The 14,720-nt window shown below is 46.2% G+C and overlaps 6 protein-coding genes across 6 annotated transcripts; 4 read left to right on the plus strand and 2 right to left on the minus strand.

The window, feature by feature from the left end:
* Window positions 1-15: 15 nt before the first annotated feature.
* AOL_s00215g99 (uncharacterized protein) lies at window positions 16-1,509 on the minus strand (the record flags this gene model as incomplete). The annotated part of the gene is made up of 4 exons (XM_011129301.1): window positions 16-797; window positions 865-1,069; window positions 1,143-1,403; window positions 1,465-1,509. The coding sequence occupies 4 exons, from the start codon at window positions 1,507-1,509 to the stop codon at window positions 16-18; spliced, it is 1,293 nt and encodes a 430-aa protein (XP_011127603.1).
* Window positions 1,510-3,218: 1,709 nt separating this feature from the next.
* AOL_s00215g100 (uncharacterized protein) lies at window positions 3,219-5,204 on the plus strand (the record flags this gene model as incomplete). Its single annotated transcript, XM_011129302.1, has 4 exons — window positions 3,219-3,242; window positions 3,331-3,979; window positions 4,043-4,771; window positions 4,840-5,204. 4 exons carry the CDS (start codon window positions 3,219-3,221, stop codon window positions 5,202-5,204), a joined length of 1,767 nt encoding a protein of 588 aa, XP_011127604.1.
* A 1,232-nt stretch (window positions 5,205-6,436) lies between these two features.
* Window positions 6,437-9,304, plus strand: AOL_s00215g101 (uncharacterized protein; the record flags this gene model as incomplete). Its single annotated transcript, XM_011129303.1, has 4 exons — window positions 6,437-6,787; window positions 6,880-7,341; window positions 7,395-9,209; window positions 9,278-9,304. 4 exons carry the CDS (start codon window positions 6,437-6,439, stop codon window positions 9,302-9,304), a joined length of 2,655 nt encoding a protein of 884 aa, XP_011127605.1.
* An 831-nt stretch (window positions 9,305-10,135) lies between these two features.
* On the plus strand, window positions 10,136-11,604 carry AOL_s00215g102 (uncharacterized protein; the record flags this gene model as incomplete). Its single annotated transcript, XM_011129304.1, has 2 exons — window positions 10,136-10,245; window positions 10,437-11,604. 2 exons carry the CDS (start codon window positions 10,136-10,138, stop codon window positions 11,602-11,604), a joined length of 1,278 nt encoding a protein of 425 aa, XP_011127606.1.
* A 388-nt stretch (window positions 11,605-11,992) lies between these two features.
* AOL_s00215g103 (uncharacterized protein) lies at window positions 11,993-13,129 on the minus strand (the record flags this gene model as incomplete). Its single annotated transcript, XM_011129305.1, has 1 exon — window positions 11,993-13,129. The coding sequence occupies one exon, from the start codon at window positions 13,127-13,129 to the stop codon at window positions 11,993-11,995; it is 1,137 nt and encodes a 378-aa protein (XP_011127607.1).
* A 316-nt stretch (window positions 13,130-13,445) lies between these two features.
* Window positions 13,446-14,298, plus strand: AOL_s00215g104 (uncharacterized protein; the record flags this gene model as incomplete). Its single annotated transcript, XM_011129306.1, has 2 exons — window positions 13,446-13,623; window positions 13,688-14,298. 2 exons carry the CDS (start codon window positions 13,446-13,448, stop codon window positions 14,296-14,298), a joined length of 789 nt encoding a protein of 262 aa, XP_011127608.1.
* Between the last annotated feature and the right edge of the window lie 422 nt (window positions 14,299-14,720).

Genomic DNA, 14,720 nt, shown 5'->3' on the forward strand with positions numbered 1-14,720 from the left:
ACATGCCTGGGGAGCTCAAATTTGTGGTTGCTCCTCTGCAATAGGATCTTCCTCGACTGGAGCCTCCCGTTGAAAGCCTGCGATTTGCCTCCCTCCAGACTCTGGCACAATCGCCAGAGCTTTATAAATCATCCCCATTCCGAGACCACCCCTCTCTGTCAATCTTTCGAACCCCGATTTCAGAATGGCCAATGTCTCCGAATCACCCTCAGCCATCTGAGCAAGGCTCTCATATCTTTCCTTGATACCCAATCCAAATAAGAATTGGGACTGCTCAGCAGGCCCATGAACTTCAACATTGAAGTCAGGTCTCAGAGCTGTTTCCACCAAGGCCCCGAAATCTACATCAGCCGATAGGTCGACTTTTCCAGGCTGTACAAATGGCGAGACTCTTTTGTGCTTTTGAATTCCTCGTAACGAATTCATGGGAACCGTATTGGCCGGTCCATAGTCGATTACGAGAGCGGCACCGCTCCCTGCGTTATGTATTGATCTGCTAAAATTGATGATGTAGCCATGCGAGTCCGGCGATATCTCTACCATCGCATTGGGGACCCTTGAGAGTGCTTCATAACGTGGTGAGAGGCTATTCAATGCACGTGCTGGGGCCGATAGCTTTGGGGCAAGTGTAAAGCAGAACTCGGGCTCTTTGGGTTCCTCAGAGTTAGGTAGGATGAGTTTGTTCTTCTTAACATCAACTAGGAGTTCCCTCCAACCATCCGGTGTGTTTTCGAAGGCGTTAATAGGGAGCGCATCAAAAAATTCATGAGCGATGAAAAAGGGTGCCTCATCATGCTCTATATTCAGGTTAGAACGTCGGCACTAATGGTAGATAATTCTTGCGGTAGGATAAGAACATCATACGTAATGAAATTTGCCGGACATCATCATACCAGGTAACTGGAGCACCAAAATGCTTGGTATTTTCAGTCCAATTGGTTCCCTGCCATCGAGGTTTGATGTCCTCTCCGCATAGTTTTGCACATTGTAAATCTCGTAGAGGACCGCTTGCCTCGACAAGCTTCACACTGGAGACGGACTTGGCAAACGGTTCGAACTTCCGCATTACCTACTACGGTGGTACCAAAATTTAGCATTCCGTATCACCGGATCAGAGTTTTTTTTTTCATAGGACAACTGACTCGCAGAGCATCGTCCATAAGTGTCCCCCTTCCGGGACCAAGTTCTATAAGTACAACCTTCTTCCCATTGCATTGGTTCTGGGACATCCACTCGTAGATTATCCATATACCAATCAGCTCGCCGAACATTTGTGATATCTCAGGGGATGTCACAAAGTCACCCGACTTGCCGAATGGGTCTGGGGAAGAGGTATAGTATCCCCCGTCTTTTCCAGTTAGGCATTGTTTCATGTAATGAATCAAACTGATTGGTCCTGTCGACTAGCAAGTGTTAGCATATTCACAAAACAAATTTTGAGGGGTATATGTCAGGTTGTCGCACCTCAATGGCTTTGGCAATGCTTTGTCCGAGAGACGTGGATGTCATGGACCGTCGCGTGAGGTGGTGGGGGTGAACCCGCCGAGATTGGGGTAAAAGAGCCGGACGCCATCTTGAATTTACAGAGGAAACGGAAACGGATTCCTTGCATGAAAGACTTGCGAGCCGGCGGAGGCACCGTTGTGAAGCCATTGCATGATATTCTGCAGCTACGTAGCTAATAACTTCCACTTAGCTGTTGGCTTAGAGCTCGGGGAGAGGTTTCATTCGCGAATTCGAACGACCCAACGGCCAACATAACCAGCATTAAGTTAACAAGCCACTTTGTTGGATGTTCTGAAACAACGCAATTTCAATGGCAAGTCATAGTTACTTACTTTTTATAATTATCATATACGTTACTTTGAGTCCTAAGTGCCTACGTAGATGCGTCATATGTAACAGATACATAAGCAAGTAGCAGTATTGGATACCAACTATTATTCTGTCAATTCATCAATATTGCAATTTGGTTCTTTGGGTGGCGCAGCTTAAAAATAACTTTATGCTCCTGCAGAGTGCCATGCTGCATATGCTGCTGCTGCTGCTGCTACCCGATGAAACAATGGGAGATCCCGTGGCCAAGGATGTCAACATTTAATATTTCCACACTTGACTCAATGTTCGTAAGCTAAATCCCGTCATTGGGTCCGATAGCTAGTACTAGCTAGTAATATTGGCCGAAGTTATAACAAAGGCGGCTCAGCCAAAAAGATGTTGGTCTAATACAACATTTTATAACCGTCCCTGCACCTGTGCCGTCGTCGTCATGCAGATGCATACTAGTGGCAACGAATTAAAGGCCTGAGCAATGCATTAATTATAATATCAATGTTAAAGGACTATAACGTAAGTTGGGCACTGTGATAGCTGTATGTCTATATATCTTCATCAACAACGACCTATACTAATAAACGCTTTAACAAGTAATTGCCCAGCGTGTTTCTTGGACTATAGTATAAACTAGTACTGTAACCCGCCGCTTCTGCACTGCTGTCGAGTTCGAATTTCTTGGAATTAGCATTCCCAATCGATTCTGTTTCTGTCTTCGGTTGTCTCTTATTCAACTCGCCCCTTGGCAACGAAGGGTGTCCCTCATTCTCGATCTCGGAACATCTCAATATTAATATTATCTCTCGCGTAAACGTTTAAACGTACAAATATTATATTGCTAGGTAAACCACAGCTATTAACATTAGATCTTTGTTTCCCTAGCTGTTTCGCAAGCTGGTTAGTCACGCTCCATAGTAGTTTGCTTACGTACTTTAAAGTTGCTTTGTCGAACTTCGAGTTTTTAAGACGGTATAGTACAGTTGACGGTCGACGGCCGATGGTCTACAGTCCTGCGGTAAAACATCATTTATATCAACGCTCAACGTGCAACCTCACCCACTTCACCTTACCTCACATCACCTGATCTGACCTCATCTCATATCGTCGCGTATAACCTCCCATAACCCCCTTCCCACTTACCCTATCGCTCTCCAGCACCTAACCATCCGAACCCACCCCTTACTGTCACAAATAGTATCACTCCCTATTCACAGGCTTTCCCATTGCGTGCTCCAGACCCAAGCTTTCCAACCCACCCATTACTTTCTTTTGATATCGCCTATTCTAATCAGCTCTACCTTTTGTACACAGAACAAATACCTTAGAATCGAGAACCGAACCCAGGCATTCGCTACTGAGCCTCCAGGCTCTAAGTTATTGCTACAATGGGGAAGTTAACTTATGTCAATGTAAGCTATTGCCAAACCAGCACTCATGCAGTAAGCCATATGCATATGATGATGCCCTTCTAACATAACCATCTATCTACTACTATAGCGAAAAATAGCTGGCGTCAAGCTTGCACAGTCAATCCAACGGGATATCCAGAAAAGAATCCCTAAGATTGGCGAAGAAAAAAAACTTGCTGCTGTTCAGCGCGACCCGGTCGTTGAACTTGATGCTACTGGACGCCAGCTCGGTGAAGATGGCATTGCTATCGTTTGCGATGCACTTTACGAACTGGCGGAAACTGGACTTTCCCGAATTGAAGAGCTCAACTTTTCTGGAAATGAGTTAACTGCTTCATCCCTCCGTCACCTACGCCGAGCCGTTTCTGTCTGCCCAGACCTTCGTGATCTTGATATCAGTAACAACAACATTTCACTTGATACCGTTGAAGATCTAGAGAACTGGGTTGGCTTTTTGGAATCCTTTGTCAATCTGAAGTGTGTCAGACGTCTTGAAATCTCCCACAATCCGCTCGGTGACTTTGCAGTGGAAGCTTTTTTCCAAGTCTACGCCCTGGAACACCCTATCTTCATCCCATACGACTTTGGCAACGCTAGGAAGTCTAACGCTGTCGATGAACTGACTGATGTTAACTACTCAGTTGAAGGATTTGACATCAGGTCATCTGGCGGTCATCTTTACTTGGCGCCACACAATACTCAGGCCAGTGATCTAGACAATCTTGCTGAATCCTCTAGTAAGTTATAATTTCATCCCGGTTCGCACCATCCTGCGCACTAATACGATACTACGAAAATAGGAAAAGCGAGCATTGGAACCATTGGCTCTAGTCATCTGTCGTCAAGTCCCCCATCTTCTTTGGACGCTCCTCGCGATCCTGCGGATATCCATGGCCTTCGCGGGATTCCATACGTCGTGATGTCAAATATTGGCGCCACTGATCTTTCCGCGATGTGGATGAGTTATGTTATTCCCGAGCATCCTTTGCCATCTGACTTGCATCCACATCTCCCGTCATTGAAAGAAGGGCCATTTGCCGCCACCCTTCGCAAGTATGATGGTCTAACAAGCTGCCGTGGGATCATCATGACTGAAAACCCATTGGTAACTGCATTAGGCCTTACCGTTTTGAAGGAAGCTGAGGAGCGAAGGGATGAAGATGCGGCTACTATTGAGGAGCTAATGACAAACGGACAGGGTCGTAGAAGGAGCTCAGTGGTTAGTGACACAGGGTGTGATGAAGGACGTCGCGAGAACCGAAGAAATAGCATCCAAGACCGTGACGATTCCTTCAACGCCAGCTCCTTCCCGTCCAAGAGCCGCAAAGCATTGAATGACTCCCGCTATAGTCTAGACCGCTCAAGGGCCAGGATCCAGCTAAACGTGCTTAAGGCACAAGGTGTCAAGGCTTCTTTGCTGTGGAAGAGAGTCATGCGTTTGGTGGTTGTTAGTCGAGCAATTCTCGTCGACTATGCAGGCCCTATCGTCATCGACGGATATGAATCTACTCTAAAGATCGAACTGAAGAGTACGTATTTACAAGCCTTATCTGAAATCATTGACTTCCGAATATTAACATCACTCGCTATAATCTAGGTTCTCAGAGAACAAGTGTTGACAGCACTTTCAAGCTAGAGAACTCACCGGCGGTGTCGCCCGCTGCCAAAGAGTCTATCAATGCGAAGCCGAAAGGCGTTAAACTCGACCCCAAACTTTCGGAGTCTAAAGTATACCAAGATCCACAACTTCCGGGGAAGCTCCCAGCTGATATCTGGATGAAAATTATCATTCTGGCGGAAGATAATGACGGTGTGACTTCGCGCAACCAGCGTCTCAATATCTTCCATTGGTCTAGATCTCGTGTCTCACTTGCCACTGGGCTTGAACACTTGTCCGAGGCTACTGAGACCCAGATTCGACGAGTCATAGGAAAGGTAAAGGGCCTTACCTACGAACTTTGAGCGTATCTCTTCCTGGATACTTTTGGATTGGATTTGGTAACAAGCGTATGGAAAATAACGAAAGAACGGTTGGACGAGAAAGCGGAAGCGGAAGCGGATGAGAGGACTAACAAGCACTTTCATGCAAAAATGTATTCTAGACATTCGCTCTTGCTCTTTGTCTCCGGTCTAGCGACTATCGTTTGGCTTCACAAAGTTTGTCATTACAGTGAGGCCGAATCATATATTAAATTCTGTTTCTTCACAAATATTGTATTACTATAACCCCGTGCCCCTCCACTATTGCAATTGTACTACGTACTACCTAGAATCCCAACGTAGGGACCTAGAATTCTGCAAGCTAAAGTACAGAAGCTGGTATATTTAGTCAAGTAGTCAACTTACCACCTGGTTAAATATTAGTCTTGTATTAAAACGCTTCGGCAAGCTGAGTATTATCCTTACAGCTTCATGCCCGCCGTTATCTAGTTTTTAAACTTGCTGGGGCCTTGACTTCTAGAATATTTTGGGGTGCGAAACGTGGCAGGCGTGCGCTTTGAGTTACGTCCATGACCATACATGGAGGCACGTGTGTATAATTAAGGCCCATGCATACCGATACCAGCTGTAGCCGGCCAGCTAATTAGTTAGGTAGTTATGCAGATGCGTTGAAAATACATTTTCGCAGGTCGGCTCTCCAAAATACCACGCTTCAGGGGCCCCGGTCCGTGCTCACTATGATTCAGCTCCTTTGCGCGTCGCCCCTTGACATCTTCCACCCAGAACATTACTTTCATATTTACCCAAGCGATAGAACAGTGTATTTCTAGAACTTATCTAGAATTATACCCCAGAACTCGACTATCTGTCCTATCGCGATCAATCCGAGGCAGCTACCTATAAAGTTGAGCCATTGGCCAGTTGACTTTTTCTTAAAAGAAAACGGAATAGAATCTCAATCTCGCGTCCTGGAGCCCCTCGATACCAGTCCTGGTTCTCAACCTACAATTAGAGCTCTAAAGTTTGCGGTCGAATTGGTGATGAGTGTGGAATAAATCTATAGATATCACTAACCCCTTCAAGGCACTTCTCTCTATCCGATCACCACTGGAGACGGCTAATCAGAAGCATATCGGTTCCAAACTCTAAAGTTCGTACTGCGGCCTATCGGATCCAGTTGAGACTCTCCTACGGGAGGGATCTCCCCTAATCAGTCTATAACGAACGACGCAACCCCCACGGTTCCCACCCAAATGAACATCCTAAACTCCTACATACTCACCAGCATATCCGGGTCCTCCTCTAGCTCGGAACCGAAATCCAATGGCATTCTTATCACCAACATATTCCTTACCACTCTCATAACTTCGATATTCACACCGGAATTACATTCGCTACTTGTATCTGGGATATCATGGTGCACTGTCGCTGTGATTCTGTTTATGGTACAGAAGCAAACGACCAGAAATGGAGAATTACAGGTTACTATTGATAGGAAAACGAGGAGGAAGGTGACGGCGTTGGTGGGGTGTATTCTGCTATCTGGAATCTGTGAGAGGGTGGTAGGGCCTGCTTGGACCGGGAAAGCGGCCTGGTGGAATAAGGTCTGTAATTTACGTTCTTTCTGTATGAATATTGGAGAAGAAACAGCGACAATTGCTAACGATACCCTCGGTGATCTATTTGTTCGTCGCAGGCAGGTCTACCACTAGTAACGAGATTTCTGCGAAACTACACACTCGGCGAGCCTGGGATATTGGAAGGCTCTATGAGAGGGTCAAAGCGGTTGCTATTGATGGTTTCTTCGGTTGCATTCCTTGCGCTGATGCCCATGGTCATACTGGATACTTCGATGGCGATTGGTTTATCAAACATTGTCTTCCAGTCGATGGCATATGTGCTGTTGGAGGATATAAGTCTCGGCTCGCTAAAGGACAGCAAGAATCTGCCCGGCGCAACCGTTGACTTGAAGTCGCTGGCTTCGAGTGGATATCTTAGGGCCGCTGTTGGTGCAGCCGGTGGGTTTTTGCTTCTGGCAACTTATTTTGAGAAATCGCTGAGGGACTATACTGTTCCTCAGTGGGCTGGGTTCAACCTTGCGAAGATTACTTGTATGGGTATGCTCGGTGGGTTGAGATGGCTATGCATGCCGATACTTGTGAGTTGAATTTTCAGCATAGATGTTAACGAATGGTCACTGATGATATTTAGATCTCCAGATTGTCTTCCCCATCTGGGAGCATGGTTGATCTCTCGATAACATTGGTTGCAAGCCAATTGGTGATGTGGACTTCGCCCTTCCAGCTATTTGGAACGATCGCCGCCCTCACGCTTGCATCGTTCCACTTCATCGGTCTTCCAAACAATCGAGAAATCTTGCCACAAAGATTTGGACCTACAAGAGCCGTCATTGGGACGTTTTTCATTCTACTTATCCTTTTCTCAGTTTTTATCTCTGTTGTACCTCGTACTCCAGCTGTGTCTTCGCAGCCAACAGCGCCTCCTCCACACATCCACCCAATCGCACATCTTATGGAACATAGTCTCAATGAGTTCGAAGCTATGAAACAACGACAATCTACCTCCCTTCGCGATGCCGTTAGGAACTATAAGAAGCGATACGGCATGGCACCACCTCCCAACTTCGACAAGTGGTATGAGTTCGCAGTATCCCGAAAGTCACTACTTGTTGACGAATACGACGTTGTATTCCATCAAATCCAACCGTTCTGGGGCATGCCGCCAAAGATGATTAGAGAAAGGGCCAGAGAAGCTTTAGGATTCCCACAGGCGCTCCTAAAGTTGTCACTACGAAATGGGAATGTGATCGATACTGCCGGTGGTGAAGAGTGGCAGCGTACTGCTACGGTGGGGATGATCGAGAACTTCAAACAGTGGTTGCCAGATATGGATCTTGCGTTTAATACGCATGATGAGCCGAGGATTGTGCTCCCTACTGAAGAAATGAGTACTCTTGTCTCCAAAGCAAAGAGTAGGGGGGCTGTAGGAACTCCGAAGAATACCTTCACCGGTTTCCCGAAGGACGAGCAAGGCAAAGTCAAAGATACGGATGACACTCGATTCAATGAATTCGCGCACCAAGCTATTTGGGGGAACAGCAAGTTATCCTGCCCACCCGGAACACCAGCTCGAGATCCCTTAGAAGGGACTCCTGATGCACTTGAAAAATATACAATGGTCCCAATTCCGTTTATTACGAATAAAACGGCATCGACGGATGTTTGCCTACAGCCGAGTGTACGACGACGACACGGGTTCTTCCAACGGCCTAATGCATATCATGTGTCACACAATCTCTTCCCGGTATTTTCACAAAGCAAAGTGTCCTGTTATAACGATCTCGTGTACCCTTCACCTTGGTACTGGGCCGGGAAGGTTTCATATGATGAAACCCAAGATATGTCATGGGACCAAAAGAAGGATTTATTATTCTGGCGCGGATCGACCACCGGTGGGTTTTCACGACGAGGAGGTTGGAGACGTCAACATCGTCAAAGGGTGGTCATGCACCTCAATGCCTTTAATGAAACCAGCCAGATGTTTGAAATGGAGAATAACGACAAACAAACTATCTGGAGGGTTAAATCCGCCGAACGTGAGACCCTGAAATCTCTCATCGATGTCAACTTTTCACATATTGGCCAATGCGACGAAGAGGACTGTAAAGAACAAGAAGCCTTCTTTAAACCAGCTGCCGCAGTTGATCAGCAGTATGTTTGGAATCATAAGTACTTGCTAGACATCGACGGAAACGCCTTTAGTGGACGGTTCTATGCGTTTTTACTGAGTAACAGCGCAGTATTCAAGATGGCACTGTTCAGAGAGTGGCATGAGGATTGGCTAGTCCCGTGGGTGCATTATGTGCCCTTGAGCTTGGATATGGCAGAGTCCTTTGAGGTGCTTAGGTACTTCACAGCGGAGAAGGAAGGGAAAGAAGGGATCAAGAAAGTTGCCAGCCAGGGCAGGAGTTGGGCGAAGAAAGTCCTTAGGAAAGAAGATTTTGAGGTATGGTTTTTTAGGTTATTGTTAGAGTAAGTATCCCTGCCTATTTTTCGTTCTTTATAATATTATAGGCCGAGATGTTAACGGTTTTGGAATAGGTATGGACGAGTGATCGATGATAATAGAGATAAGATTGGATTTGATATATAAAAGTGAACCCGGCCAATATGCAATTAGATGGGCGAGCTTTTTAGACTTTGGGTTCTGCATTCTGCATTCTGGTATATACTTTCATCTTACTTCGAGCTCTTCGGGCCCTTTGGACTTCGATTATAATTATAGAAACAGCATTTTCGTACATATTCCATAATTTTCAATATCGGCAATTGATGAATGAAGCAATTGTGGGGACCTTTATCATGATATCATAGATACTTAGTTTAGCTTTACCATTCCTGTCCGATTTGTTTCCATATAGACCTTTCTGCTTCACTGTGCATGTGCATGTGGTGTATATGCATGCGCATGCCTACTTGGTTACTTCAGTAGGTAGATGCTAGCCTCGAATTCAGGCGCTCGAGGCGGAGGGTAGGTGCTATAGCTAAGCACATCCCAGAATTAGCGACTGCATTAGCATCCAGCGATATAAGCCTAAGTCCCGTTAATACCATTAATAAGCTTATAGGCTACATTATGAACTAGTTCCCCGAGCTCCCTGCGCTCGCTCCCACGGGCCTGTACCACATCACCCCCAGAAAATGCAGGGAGAGTTTCAAAATCCAACGCTCCTGTGTGTTGTCACGGGCCCCAACTAACGTTGTCTTAAATTCGGACGAAACTCAACCCATACATACCTTCCCATCCATTTACATTCTCCTTCAATCGACTTTTCCACTAATCCACTTCAACGTGGTCGCACTCTAGACCATCCCTTCAAATCTTTTTCTTTTTTAGTTGGTTTTTTTTATTCTTTTTTTTTTTCTCGCACAATGTCCGACGAAATCACCGATGCTGTCGCCGCGTCACTTCTGAAAAAGGAAGCCACTGAGCGGTCGCTCCGATATTCCGCGTTCGGACTTGTAGCTTTTGCTGGGGATCGGTGAGTATGCTCTATTTTTTTTTTTTTGCTTACCCCGGATTTCTTGTTTCTCTCTCTCTCTCTCTCTTCCTTTGGATGGACGAATGCCGCCCCGCCGCTAGGACGTTGTGCGCGCGCCGACAAATTAGACATAAGTTTGCTAAGATTTATATAAAAAAAATTAAAAAAACTAAAATAAAAAATCTATGTAGGAAAAAACCAAATTCGGCCCCAAAGCCAAACACCCGATTTCTAAAAAATTTGGTAAAAGAAGCGGATTCGCATAATGCGGCGTTACTTGCCAAGGAGGCCGAAGAGGCTAGATTGAGGCTTGAGAAGTTGAGGAGGGAGGACGGGAGGAGTAAGGGGAGAGACAGGGATAGGGAGAAGGAGAGGCATCATCATCATAGGAGAAGCAGTAGGAGCCGAAGTCCGGATGCTAGGTCGACGAGGAGGAAAGAGAGGAGTAGGAGTAGGAGTAAAGAACGCGGGAAAAGAGATAGGGATGGTGATAGGAAAGGGGTTAAACGACAGAGGGTTGAGATTGGGGATATCGATCGACTTCTACAGGCTTCGCGGCGTGAGAGAAGGGATGGGGAGAAGGGTAAAGATAAAGAAAGAGACCGGGAACGATCGAATCGGGATAGAGAGAGAAGCTATAGTCGGGAACGAGGAAGTCACAGAGACCGACGGGATAAAGAGCGACGGCGAAGTAAAAGCCGGGAACGAACAAAGAGGAGCCATCGTTCTAGAAGATCGAGAACAAGAAGCCCGTCGCATTCAAGATCAAGATCGTCATCGCCGGATAAACGAAGACACAAGTCGCATAAAAGGCATAAATCACGTTCTAGATCGCCTTCCGATTCTCAATCTCCACGAAAACGTAGGAGGTCCGATTCACCAAAGGTATCTCGGTTATCACCGCCTCAGGACGACGAGGACCCACTCGCAGAATATCTCGCAAAGAAATCTGCAGATCGGTCACCAGAAATTGGACCATCTTTCCCGTATAAATCTAAGAATGGCCCAAGGCCGCGTGGGCGAGGCCTTCCAGGCTCGTCAGCAATGGACGCCCGCTTTGACCCTTCTTATGACCCAACAATGGATGTGACTCCGACTAACCCTGAGGATGAAGACGATTGGGAAGCAGCGCTAGAAGCTCTCCGTGACCGACAGAAGTGGAAACAACAAGGGAAAGAGCGCTTAAAGGCGGCTGGATTTGATAATGATTTCATAGAGGCATGGGAAACTAATACGACGAAGGACGAAAGTAGGATCAAATGGAGCAAGGATAAAGGTGGAAGAGATTGGGATAGGGGTAAGGTTATTGACGACGAGACTGGCGAGATCAAGCTTAAAGCTTCATGGGGAACTAGTTAGGGACTGGTACCGTTTTCTACGCCAGGACATTCAGTGCCCGCGTTCATTAGCGCACATTGTTGAATCATGACCTTTCAACGAGAGCTCTACGGTTTTTCTATTCTAGTTATCATTCGTCCCATTCTCATAGTTAGCATTAGCGCAGGAGTTTTCAATTACATCTGGAAGCCAAATTTGAGTCCGATCAGGATCGACATTGGCCGAATCAATATCAATATGCCTTTAATTCTAATCCGCAAATGCAGTGTATATACAAATATCAAGCAATAAACACCAGCTTGTGCCCAAAGATGCCCAAAAGAGTAGTAATATATACAGTAAACAAAATAAACCTTCAAGTTCATAGCCAGAAACTTTGGGTTCAAAGCCCAAAGTAAGCTCAATACACCTACAGCATTTCTTTATAAGGTACCCGGCCTATATCCTCTAATGGTAGATCTGCTCTGATCTTGGCACCGACCATCTCTAGCTTCGCCTTCACCATCTCTCTGAGCATGAAGTTGACTGCACAGGGAATTCCTAATTCGGCACCCTTCTTCACAAGGTAGCCGTTAATATACTCCACCTCTGTATTCTTGCCACTCCGTACATCCTGTAGCATAGAGCTTATATTTACGGATGTCTTCTTGGCTATTCCAATGACAACCCTCTCCAGCCTCTCTGGAGAAAATCTTATATCTCTTGATGGGATATTATCCAATTCCGGCATCGCAGCGATGACCTTTGCAACTTCGAAGAGAATCAATCGCAGCATTCTAGATATCGGGAAGTTGTACACTAGCTGGCCGTTGTAACAGTTGAACATAACAGATAACGGGTTTATTACCGCATTGACTGCTAGTTTTTCGAGCTGTACGGCTAGTATTTCTGGGTAACTTGTAATTCCATAACTTAGATCATGGCATTCCAATAGTGTTTCGATGAACGGTCTCGTTTCCTGTGGGAAAGAGAGGATGGTAGGTGTAGCGATAGAATAAGATTCCCCTTTTGGTAACGGCTCTCGCGGGACGACTGACATGTCGATTTTACCATACCCGGCGTGGATGACATTGAAAGGACGGATCGTATGCGCACCATGGCTAGTTATTCCGATGACCATATTCGGCCTAGTCTTAGCATCCGGGAAGATCGTTGAATTAACTTCCTCTAGCACACCCATGCCGTTCTGTAGTAACATAATGGTGCTCTCAGGGGATAATCTATCTCGGATACTTTCGAGAGCCGGGATAGTCTGGTGTGCTTTTGTCGTGACAATAAGGTTTTGGATCGGTTTGGCAGAGGCCGAGGCCCATGTTTCGAACATGGCACGGTCGGTAACTTCGTGCTGAAATCCACCGACTAAGGAGGCTATACGATTCCGCTCGACGCGGATGCGATTACTACATTTTCGGAATGCCTGTTGGACCTCGGCTTTGTGAAGGAGGAGAGTGACTGGTGGGGGGTTTGCGAGAGAGCGAAGGGAGTGGGCGACAAGGCAGCCGATGTTGCCGGATCCGAGGATGTGGATTCGCGGGAGGACGTTCATGGTTTGGGTAGTGGCTGTGTGATGGGTGGGCGGGCCATTGTTTCCTTCGTTGGATGAAGCCAGAGTTAAGGCTGGTATTAGATCATGACGTCGATGAGGGGGTGTTTGGTGGGGTTGTCGTTTCGAGTGTCGTCAGGTTTTTGAAGTTTCTGAAGTTGAGGTTTTGGAAGCAGCCAGGTTAAGGTAAGAGGTCGCAAGAGGCGGCTTAAAATATTTTTTCGCTTGCGAGCTGAGTCTCTTCAACTTGGAACACAACCCATCACGACATTCGCGACAAAAGCTATAGCTATCACGACGCCAATCGCAATCATCCGCTATGGAGTCCGAGTTATGGCCAGCCCTCGACGACTTCGAGGATAGTGTCGATGCAATATCGGAGACACTGAAGCCCCTGCTAGAGCAGAACCTTCCGAAACATGCATCGAGGTTGCCCTTGTTCGACAAGGCGAAACTCTACATTATCACCACCTACGCCCTCGAAACATTACTCTACAGTATGCGCTATGCCCGTAGTCATGGATTTATTAAATATCTACTAACTATATCTGTGTAATATAGCTTACCTTGAAACCTCAGCTACTCCAACGGCTGACCATCCGATCATGAAAGAACTTACCCGCGTTCGACAATACTTCCAAAAGATCCGTGATATCGAAAGCAAAGAACCTAAGCAGGAAGAAAAAGCATCAACCGCATCATCTTCCGCTCGTGTGGATACTCGCGAAAACCTTGTATTAGATAAAGCCGCCGCTGAGAGGTTTATATCCGCTGCCCTGGCAGGAAACGATAAATACGATATTGAACGGGCGGAAAATACTAGATTACAGAAGGAGAGGGCTAAAGAGAAGCTAGGAGAACTTGGAGAGGGTGTAAAGGATCCTTTGGGACAGAGAGCCCCCGAAAGCAGCAGTGACGACGACGACGAAGATGGCGGTGTTAGGTTGGTAATGAGTGACTCGGGCGATGAAGCCGAGAAGTCAGCCAGCGCTACGCCCGCACCGAAGACAGATGGTGTCGAAGACACCAATGATGAGGAAATGGCCCGAGTGAATTCGGAGAAGAAGAGAAAACGAGAATTAGAGGCCAAAGAAGACAATGATTTGAAGAAGAAATCGAAAAAAGGAAAATCGAAAAAGGCCAAGAAAGAGAAGTCTACTAAGAAAAAGTGACGGTCCGGTTGAACCCAATGAGGTGTACGATATGGGATATATTCTATGCATAGGCGGGCGTATACGGCGTTAGTGAGATACTAGCCTTGGAATTGTAACAATAGATCTTTAGAAACTAATTACAAGCTTGCGCATCGGTCGGGCATCTGCTCGAACATTGACATTCTTGAGGAATATCGGAAATATTCTTTGTCAGAGCGAGTGAATTATCTTTAAATGCTTATTCGTGAAGAGTCTTCAACGACTTTTTAGTGAAGGTAGACGTCCTGAGACTGCGGTGTGTCTATTCATGATACCGATATTATATGTACAGTGTGCAGATGAAGGGCGTAACCCAAAGCAAAGCAGGCGAGAAACAATATGTCCCAATCCAAAGAATAAGTAGTTGTATAATAGTATATAGATGCAAGAAGAGATTGCGT

The sequence above is a fragment of the Orbilia oligospora genome, assembly GCF_000225545.1.
Source record: "Orbilia oligospora ATCC 24927 unplaced genomic scaffold scaffold00215, whole genome shotgun sequence".
Lineage (NCBI taxonomy): Eukaryota > Fungi > Ascomycota > Orbiliomycetes > Orbiliales > Orbiliaceae > Orbilia > Orbilia oligospora.